The sequence below is a fragment of the Lampetra fluviatilis genome, chromosome 5 (genome assembly GCF_964198595.1).
Source record: "Lampetra fluviatilis chromosome 5, kcLamFluv1.1, whole genome shotgun sequence".
Taxonomy (NCBI): Eukaryota; Metazoa; Chordata; class Hyperoartia; order Petromyzontiformes; family Petromyzontidae; genus Lampetra; species Lampetra fluviatilis.
The window spans coordinates 2,942,850-2,953,159 of NC_136279.1; the positions used below are offsets into that span (position 1 = coordinate 2,942,850).

The window sequence follows — 10,310 nt, forward strand, 5'->3', positions numbered from 1 at the left end:
CTCCGGCCTTCACAGGTGCTGCTACTCGCTCACAGCACTTGCCCCAAAACGTGTGATAAGGCTCTGAGGGTGGATCCGTGTCTTTGTGCGCACGGGCGCAGGTCGGGTGTGGAGACCCTGCCACACAATGCCAAGGCGCACTACAACTACGCCAACCTCCTGCGGGACAAGGGCGAGACGGAGCGCGCACGACAACACTACCGGGCTGCGCTCAGGTACAGACCGCCGCCGCAGCAGCAGCACACCTGTGCACGGTCGCGCACCGTCACGCGTTGACACTCTACTACACAAACCCGTCGCGGGGGCAACTCTAGGATGCTGTGAACGGTGGAGGGAGCGGGGGGGTGCGGACACAACAGGGGGACAGTAAATGTTGACGGCGTAGAAGCTGCGGAAGCTGGCAGAAGGGAAGAAGCAATGGCGGGGTGTGGGGACATCGAGAGGATGAGTACCTCCCCAGCCGCTTCCCACCCGCTCCGAGCATCTGCCCGTGAATGGGGAGGTGAATGGGGAGGTGAATGAGAAGTAAACGGGGAGTGAATGGGAAGCGATTGGAGAGTGAATGGAGAGTGACTGAGGAGTGAACGGGTAGTGAACGAGGGGGGACAAGGAGAGTGAATGAATAGTGAATGAGTGAATGCAGAGAAAAATAGAGCGGATGATTTATCCCGAGAAGCCAAGATTGATGACTCGGCACATTGTCAGGGCACGGAGTGAGAGCGGTCGCTGTGAGAAGCCTCCGACGACAACCCCCGTTCCCGAACGACGGCACAACCATTTTTTGCCCAGCTGCGTGCGTACCCTGGACTAGAACCAACTCTTCTGGAAATAACATTTCAAGTCCACGTCGCGTCGCGCGTGCCCATGCAGTAGCTGCTCGCGTGTCACTGTGCACTCTGTGGTGCCCGGGTACGCGCGCGTGCCAACGAACCCGTGTGCCCGCGTGAGCGTCTCGCTCGACCGTTTCGCGTAAGCACGGCTGTCATCCTAACCCCCACCTCCTCCCCCCACCCCTGTATCCCCGCCGCCCGCTCGATCGCAGCCTGTGCCCGGGCCACGCCAGTGCGCTTAACAACCTGGGCACGCTGGCTCACGAGCTGGGCCACGCCGAGAGCCTCTACAGACGCGCGCTCGCCGCCGCGCCCGCGCACGCAGGAGCCATGTTCAACCTCGCCAACCTGCTCAGGTGACCATCTCGCCAACCGTTGAGAGGGTGAACGCCACTCGGCAGTCCGCTAACCCTTTCCCGTTCCGATGACGTGCGTGTACGTCGTCAGCTTCTCTTCCGATTCCGTTCCGGTGACGTAGTGATAAACTAAAAAAACTTTACCGGTACCGAGGCTCCCACAAGGTCATGCGGGAGGGCGTGTGGTACAGTTTGGCGCCAGCTATCATTGAGCGCGGTCGTGTTGCCACAGTTCTCTGCGGTGAGTACAATGTCTTTAAAAACAGCAGCGCATGGCTTCTCTAAATGAAATTAACGCGAACCACTTATGCGTTCCGAGATTCAGCGGTGAACGGGACACCCACCCTGCAACGTGCAGACGTCTCGGAACAGGAAACGGTTAATAGCAACCTGCTACTGCTTGCTGGCTTTGCCAGGCCCAACTTCATTGAGAAAAATATGACAGCCGTCCTAAGATAGTGAAACTGAATGGGTGGCAAAATGACAGAAACAAGCGAGGAGGAATGAGACTGGGCACCTGGCCATTCGGCCCCCCTTAGGGAGTCATTGTGGACGGGTGAAATGCAAAGACCAAAATGCATTTGAGGTGCGGTGATGCAGGAGAAGTGAGCGAGTAAGTTTGTGCGATGACAAGTCGAAAAAAGAGGAGGAGGAGGTGCTGTGACAGAACCGCTAGAAGTACATTTTGCTGAGGAAACTGATCGAGGAGCAGTGACGATGTTCGTACACAGATGAAAATGTAAGGACAGAGGGAGTGATTGGTGGAACAGTGTGAGACGTGGGATAGGGCTCTCCATGGGTGATGCCAAAGATCGCAAAACGTGGATAACGTCTTGTCATGGACATCAACCCTCGGTTACGAGGATGACGGTAGCTAGGCAGGTAGAGTCCACTGGAGAGACACAGCGACAGGCAGTCGTGGGGAGTGTGTGATAGCCCAACTCAAGCAAAACAGTTTAACATCAAAACCCACGCAAGGGTTTTCTCCATATGCCCCGGTTTCCTACCACGTGTAAACACTCGTTAATTGACCTACTACACCTTTATATATGGAGTACCGCAGAGCTTGGAGGGAAATTTGGCACCGGCTGACCGATTGGCTGCCTCTCCTGCTTGCGAGCGAATACTGTGTGGGGGGTTACAAGTTGGTATTATTATAATGATTATTAAAATATCTGGTTTCCTTTTGGCCCAGTCAGTCTCTGATAGCCAGGGGCAGCTTAGCAGTGGGAGGCATCTGTTATGAGCCGGCTGCTCGGAGCAATAACACCATCCCCTTCACCTAATCTCCGTGTTGTAGGAACGAGCAGTGTGTCGATGTCAGTGTTTCAAGCCTTGGTGGTAGGGCTTGCCGAGGATAGAAAGTTTTCCAAGGGCAGTCCTCGGCATCCCCAACCAAATGTTTAAAATCTCCGCCTCAAACCACCCACGATTCCACGTACCGTTTGTTCCTCAATCTCTCTCGCTTTAAAGAAAAAAAAGATCTTACCTCGCCTTGGGCTTTCTTATCACTCACGGAACAAAAGGCTAAACATTGTTTTAACAAAACACATGGCAAAACACGTGACCTTAAAGCAAAATACTTTATTGTAGAGTGATGAAGGCTTTTGTTCACTCACAAATCTGTGCTTTGCATTCACATATTGTTTACGGTACAAGTCATTGAGGGAATAGATTTGCTTAAACATTTGATAAAAAAGAAACCTTCACATTAGTAGCATGTTTTGGCGTAACTCTTTATTTAACTTGATTATACTGTACATGTCACGGTATATTGAAATTGTTATCTTTCTTCTCTGTTACTTATCTATTTTGGAATTTTCTAAATCACCGAGTAGCAAAAGAGGCAGGCTCGGGCACCCTTGGGTGGCCCCGCTCGAGTTCACATCCTCACCACTGATCTGGGTCCTCAGTGGGTTCCTGTGTATGTCTGTCTGTACGTTGGACTTCTTTCGCACCGTACGTAGTAGCCGACCGTGCCAATCGGAGGCTCGGGTTCGTGGTGCAGTGCGCGCTCACCACCGTGCTAGGTTCAACAACAACCGCCATTCGTCACTAGGTGGCGGTGACGTCATCACAGCGCTTGTGCCAAGCTAGGTGCATCTTGAGGCCACTTGAAGTGTGGATGTCTCGCTGGTAGAGTCACGGGACAGACCCAGGTGTGTGGGTCCCCCCTTCCCCCCCGCCAGATACACACACACACACAGATAGATATTTAGAACACACATCAAGGACACGCACAGCCAGCTAGAGAACACCCACACCCTGATGTTTCTTTAAAAAAAAAGATGTCCCTCACTTCTCTAATGTCAGTGGGGTTCTTCTTCTGAACCTGGGAGCACGCTGCACCCCCTGGGGGTACGAGATGTCCTGTCTGGGGGTGTGAGGCACGGACAGATTTTTTTAGAAGGTAAATCATCGATACACAAATTAAGCATGCGCGCGTAACTACAACTACATTGTTTTTATCAAACCCCATGTGTGTATTGACAATATAAAAACTAAATTAGGATTGAGAACCAAAGGCGTGCAAGGATTGCAGTCAAGGCTTAAGAATCACCGAGTCGTGTAAGCCACAGCCACGGGCCGCTCTCTTCACGCGGCGTTGTTGAGGTTCTGACCGGTGACTTCGTCTCGTGAGTTGCTCTCCGATAAGACGATTGGGATGACACTGGGGGGGGGGGCACGGGGGGGTCACGGGGGGGGCACGGGGGGGTCACGGGGGGGGCACGGGGGAGGGGTACGGGGGGGCACGGGGCACGAGGGGACACGGGGGAGGGGGCACGGGGGGGGCACGGGGGAGGGGGCACGAGGGGACACGGGGGAGGGGGCACGGGGGAGGGGGCACGGGGGGGCATGGGGGAGGGGGCACGGTGGAGGGGGCACGGGGGGGGGTCACGGTGGAGGGGGCACGGGGGAGGGGCACGAGGGGAGCGAGGAGCGGCTCCGGCTGAGCGGCGTCTGCGGCTGCCGTCCCCAGGAGCCGTGGGCTGGGCGAGGAGGCGGAGCGGCTGTACCGGCGGGCCACGAGGGTCGCGCCGCACTTCGCCGACGCCTTCGCGGGGCTGGCCTCACTGCTGTCTGCCCAGGTGGGTGTGGGGGTGTGTGCAGGAGTGTGGGTGTGTGTGCAGGTGTGTGTGCACGTGTTTGTGTGTGGGGGTGTGTGCAGGTGTGTGGGTGGGTGGGGGTGTGTGCGCGCAGGTGTCTGTGTTGCAATGCTGACGGTTTTTTGGGATAATCACCATGGCCGTGAGCCTTTGACACATTTGGTGTCTCGTTTGAAGATTCCGAGCGCTTCCTACCTACGGGGGCTCCTCGCCGCCTTGTATATATGGGGAGCCGTGGTGGCTAGGAGATGTTAACTACCTCGCCTCGTATACAGGAGGTCGTGGGTTCGATCCCGACCCTGACGCCTGCTGTATTTTTGGAGTTTGTTTGTCTCTCCACCCGTGGTCGCATGGATTTTTATCCGGATACTCCTGGTTTTCCCTCCACATTTAGAATCAACGTGCGTTTAGAGCATTTGGCTGCTAAAAATGTCCACATAAGCCACTTCGTTGAGCTATCATTTGTGATCGCCAGGTCGCTTCTACGAAATAGCTACGTTGCTCAGTGGACCCTAGCTGGTAAAATAAAAGTTCGGTTTAATATTGCCGCTGAGAGGACGACGTCCTGTGCGATGCAGAATCGCGCGCGCGAGGCGGAGGAGGTGTACCGCACGGCGCTGGAGATTCACGCGAACAACGCGGATCTTCACAACAACTACGGCGCCTTCCTCCTTGAGCGAGGTACGGCACGGGCGGCAGTCGCGACGCGACGCGGGTTGCATGGGTGGCTTTCTAGATTAGAAGTTTTTGTGACTGCAAGGATCCTTACTCTTGGTTCTTTCGGTAAAGTCACGTAGGTAAACAAAATAATAAATAAAAGCTAAATAAAAAGTTACTTATTTTTTATCTTTTATTTTTATTTTATTTTTATTTTATTTTTATTCATTATTTTCTTTACCTACGGGACTTTACCGAAAGAAGCAAGAGTTATGCATGGGTGGCCTCAACGTCGACGGATTCTCTCATCTCAAAGGTCAAAGTAAAAACGGTTTTAAACTCTTAAAATATTTCTATGGAGCTGCTAACTAATGCCATTACCGTTGACTTATTAAAGTTTATCTCAAGTGTCCAGCTTGCAGTCCCTTCACCAACTCACGCTGACCAGCATGGGGAAGTATGGTCAAACAACCCCTATGATCGACACGGCCAGAAAAGGCCTCCGTCGAACAGTGGAATGAAAGAGGGATAACAACAATAACAACAATAACAACAATAACAATGACAAATACTCCATGGCAGTGCTAATGCTGCTTTGTGCTGAAGTGGGTCTCGTAGGATTTGGGTCGGCTCCGGCTAAAACAGGCAGCAAGCCAGCAGCAGTACTTCTTCAACAGGCCTGACTGCTGATGACAACCAGGAAGGTAGAAACCAGTGCAGGCTGCTTGCTGAAACAAATGCTGACGGACTTAGAAACACGTTTGACGCGGAGAGGCGGACTAGAACCCGCGCGCCCAGCGGCGTGCCAACCTTTGCTGGCGCGGTGTGCCGGTGCCCTCCCAGGTGACCAGGAGCGCGCCCGCGGCCACTACGTGCGGGCCACGCAGCTCAACCCCTCGCACTCCGTGGCGCTCATCAACCTGGGGCGGCTGGCGCGCGCCCGCGGCCACAACCGCGAGGCCGAGGACTGGTACCTTCGGTAGGGCCGCCGTCCTCGTCTCTCATTACCACCCCCGCCCCCAACTCGGCGTCTCCCCGCTCGCCGCTCGACAGCGGCAAGGTGACACACGCGACTCGTCGCTCGCGGCGCTTGCCCTGACGGCGCGGCCGCGCGGGGTGGGTCCGTGTCTGGCGTCTGCGCGCAGCTGCCTGGAGGTGGACCGCAGTGCGGAGGCGCTGTCGCTGCTGGGGGCCCTCTACTACAACACGGGGCGGACGCGCGGCGCGCTCGGCGCCTACAGCGAGGCCCTGGAGCGGGATCCCTCGAGCAGGAGCAGCGCCCTGGCTCTGGTGATGCCACGCGAGCCGAGCGCGTGGAGGAACCTAGCGCACGGGCACGGATCGGCTTCACCACCACGATGTAGCGATGTGTGTCGTACACCCTCCTCCACACGACATAGGCCACACGAAGTGACAACTTCCATTTTCACCGGTGGCTACTCGTCCAGCTTCCAACGAAGCGGCTTGACGTGTGGAAATTGATAGCAGCCAAATACTCTAAATGCGTGATGTTGATTCTAAATATGGAGGGAAAAACCCGGAGGACCCAGAGAAAAATTGCACGTAATCACAGGGAGAACATGCAAACTACATATATATATTAGGCGTCAGGGTCGGGATGGAACCCACAACCTCCTGTATACCAGGCGAGGTAGTTAACATCTCGCCTCAGCGACGCCCTCTCACGTTGGCGTTCGTTTAGCACAGCGTGCACCTGTGTGTGTGTCTGTGTGGGAAGCGGTAGTGTAGCGGTTAGCAAACCTGGTGACCCGAGTTCAATTTTCGCTCACGGCAAACATCAGTGGCGATTATCTGAACCAGTCCTGGGCTTCCCCTAGGTCGACTCAGCCTCAAATGAGTACCTGGTGCGGTGTGTAAACATCGCCACTACGTGTGCCGTGCCGGTCATTCATAGGTGCTCGCTAACAGCACTTGCCCCAATAGTCTGTTAAGGCTATACCGTGGATCTTTGTACTTGTGTGCGCAGGCACAGGTGCTGGTGCGTTTGGGGGAGGTGCGGGATGCCGAGCGGGCCGTGACACGCGCGCTGGCGCTGGACCCCGCGTGCATCGAGTGCCACCGCCTGCGGGCGGCGCTGCACGCGCAGGCGGGAAGCACGCAGCAGGTCAGTCCCGGGGGCCGCCACCTCCAATTTGAGACGAAAGCTACGGCCGGGCGCCGGTGCCTCGCCCGGCGGCTTGCGCCAAAGCGGCACTCGCCCCAAGCGGTCCGCTAAAGAGCTACGCGGGGGATCTTTGTGTTTTGCGCGCGAGCGGTGCAGGCGCTGGAGGCGGTGCGCGCAGCCATCCGCTTGAGGCCCCCGGACTCGCGCCTCCTCGCCGACCTCCACTTTGCCGAGGGAAACCACCTGCGGGAGCTGGGCCGCTCGCACGACGCCCTCAAGGTGCCGCCGGGCGAGCGCGCTCGTCGCGTGCGTCCTCACTGCCGGCGGTGCCCCCGGTGATGCCCGCGGAGGCGCCTGCAGCAGCCGGTGCGGTGGCACCGGGGCCCACTAGCCGGAGGGATCCAGGTGCCGGGCTTTGAAAATAGTGGGGGGGTGGAGGGTGATGGAATTTGACAGTCACCTCCCCCCGCCCCCAATTTCCTTCTTGGCACCTGGGCCCACGTCAACCGCGCTATGCGAAACGTAGCGATGAACTTACACCGAGGTGAACTCCCAGCCACGCGTGTGTTTGTTTGTTACTTTGCCAAGGTTCAAAATAGCACGTTCATTTGTCCAGATGAACCTCGATGCGAACGTCAGTTTTTCAAACGAACGAACCAGCCGTCGTCGTGAACGCGCGTGGGAGACGGATAATCCTGAATCCCGTCCACCCTCGTCTTCTAAAACGTTCACCGCGCGCGTTCGCCGTGCACGCCGCGCAACCGCTCCGAGACGCTTTGCCAACGCGAACGTCGCGGGCGCCTTCTTCCGCAGAGCTACCACGAGGCCGTGCGACTGGAGCCCTCGTTGGCGCCCGCGTGGATGAACATGGGAGCCGTGCTGCACGTGCAGGTGAGACGCCGCCGCGCCCCGCGTCCCACGGAGACCGCGTGGCAAGCGTTCGCTCTGATCGCCAGCGGAGCCCCTCTTATCCGTGACGCTGTTATCCTGGTGGCTGCACACCGACGTAATCCGGCGCTGTGGACACCGGGAGGGGTTGGTGGATCACGCGAAATATGTTTAAACTCCCTTCCCGTGGGTGTCACAAATGCCATAACCCGACTTTACAGAAGACGGCGCAGCAAACGTGGACTCCCATCTGTTCCATCTGTACGGGGATAGTGTTACCCCCACCCCCCCCCCCCCCCCCCCCGTACGTGTGGGATTTCTCCGGGTGCTCCGGGTCCGTCCCACATGTAAAGACTCATTAAGTAATCATATATAGAGGACCTGCAGAGCTTGGGCAATTGCCGGTGCCGGCTCACCAAGTGACTGCCTCTCCACTTGTTTTGTGTTTCTTTGCGCCTCCCGGCTATTAGCCGAGTTCGGAACCGGTCGTGGGCTTCCCCTAGGTCGACTCAGCCTCAAATGAGTACCTGGTGCGGTGTGGTAAACATCGCTACTGGGGAGACAAAGGTGGCGGGGCGTGGTGCTGGCCACCCACCCCGTTGCGCGCTTTTCTGGCCTTCAAAGGTGCTCCCGAACGGCACTTGCCTCAACAGTCTGTTGCAGGCTATATGGGGGATCTTTGTCTTTGTTTGCCAGGGGGACTACAGGGGCGCCCGCGAACTCTACGAGAGAGCTCGGCAGTTGGAGCCCGGCAGCCTCGCGCTGCTGGAAAACCTGGCGAAGCTGGAGCGAGCGGAGCACGGAGCGCCTCTCGCGGGTCCCGAGCGGAGCTCCCCAACGGCCGTCCCACCGCTCCACTGACCACATCCTCACCCGCGGGGCCAATCCCCCGCGTCAACCACAACGTGTGGGGGACACACCTCTGAAGCGTTTCCGCTTCAGAGGTGTGGGATCCATTGCGAGGCGGTAACTGGGTTCCCCTGCCCATTTTCTCTCCTCCTCGGCTCCAACTGCTTGTCAGAGTCAGTTACCAGCGAGTCAGTAAACATGACATGGTTAACCAGTGGGGAGCCATTGCTAGACCATATCTGGGTATTAATCATCCTCCCACTGTATCCATACCGGATGGAAATCTCATGTTTTTCAAAACGGACCTTAAATTGTACGATGTCGTATTATCGCCAACCCCGATACGTATGTTGGGAACAGGTGTAGCTTGGGGGAGGGGGGTCAGGGCGCTGGCTGGGCCGTGGGGCCCCGGTGCAGTTGCACTGCCTGCGCACTCGCTGGCCACGCCACTGTCCACAGAAAGACTTACAAAGCGAGCGAGCGAGAAGTGCTGGGTGTAAAACCGCGTGAATTTTGTCCAATTGTATAACTTATATAAGCGTGGCTTTACTGTGCACGGCCGTGGAGTTTGTCCGGTGTTTTGCCGTTTACATAATTAAGTGTTATATTTAAGCGGTGAGTGTTGGGACTGAGTGTAGGCCCGGCGAGCAGGTGGGGGACGACTCACCGCCTCACCGCCACCTCCTGCTGCTGCGGGAGCAGCGCGCGATTCTGGCCGGGGCTGTGGGCAGCGCTTGAACGAACGCCGCTGAGCTTCGCCTGCCCTGAGAGAGCAAGTTCGCCTCCTCCTCCTCCTCCCGCAGTTCCACGCTGCTTACTGTTGTTGTTGTTGTCGTGCTTGTTTACCTAGGAGAGCCTAACAGAGTCTCAAGACACTTTTTTTTTTCCAAGAGGTTCCCTGTCAACTTTTCGCAGGGAGGGGGGTTGGTGGGGGGGGAGAAGATTATGCCGCGTGTGCAGGAATCCCCGTCGAGTAGTTTGCGAGGTTATTTTTCGGCATCGCGAAATTGCCGTTTGAACTCTTTCCTGTCCAAGGGCTATGCTCTTAGCGCACGTCCCGGACGCGAGAGATTGAGCCAGCGGTCCACAGCGCGCGTGCGCTCCACTGCCGTTTCGTTACACACGGGCTCCGAGCCCACGGGGCTGGCATTAGTCAGTGTTTACGAGTGTTTACCTCCGTCTATGCACGATTCAGTTTTCGTCACATCACAGTTGGACACCCGTGGTCGTGCGCACGTTTCTAATTCCGTGTGGTCGTCTGTGACGGAGCATTGCTCATCGAGCTATGCACGGAACATTTATATTTTAAACGCAAATGGCAAGCCCGGGAAAGAGACCCAGCATCTCAGTCTCTCCATGAATCTGGAGCTGGACTTGTTTGAGTCTGTCATCACTGGCTTACGCACACATCGTCGCAAAGACACGTGGGTCCTCCGTGTGAAATGTTCTTTAAAAAAGTTAAAGACAGAGACCGGTCTGTTTGACATATTATGCAGAA

At 56.5% G+C, this 10,310-nt stretch overlaps 1 protein-coding gene across 2 annotated transcripts in view; it reads left to right on the forward strand.

Annotated features, from left to right (window-relative positions):
- The window catches only part of TMTC1 (transmembrane O-mannosyltransferase targeting cadherins 1), a 29,479-nt gene extending 20,314 nt beyond the window's left edge, over positions 1-9,165 (forward strand). The window contains exons 10-19 of one of the 2 annotated variants that reach the window (XM_078856434.1): positions 102-215; positions 1,043-1,186; positions 4,167-4,275; positions 4,872-4,974; positions 5,794-5,929; positions 6,096-6,318; positions 6,938-7,075; positions 7,232-7,354; positions 7,889-7,966; positions 8,660-9,165. In XM_078856434.1, coding sequence (XP_078712560.1) covers positions 102-215; positions 1,043-1,186; positions 4,167-4,275; positions 4,872-4,974; positions 5,794-5,929; positions 6,096-6,318; positions 6,938-7,075; positions 7,232-7,354; positions 7,889-7,966; positions 8,660-8,824 — 1,333 coding nt within the window. In that variant the 3' untranslated portion in view covers positions 8,825-9,165. The remainder of the gene's footprint in view (positions 1-101; positions 216-1,042; positions 1,187-4,166; positions 4,276-4,871; positions 4,975-5,793; positions 5,930-6,095; positions 6,319-6,937; positions 7,076-7,231; positions 7,355-7,888; positions 7,967-8,659) is intronic. The other variant, XM_078856435.1, reaches the window with a different exon arrangement.
- Positions 9,166-10,310: the final 1,145 nt, after the last annotated feature.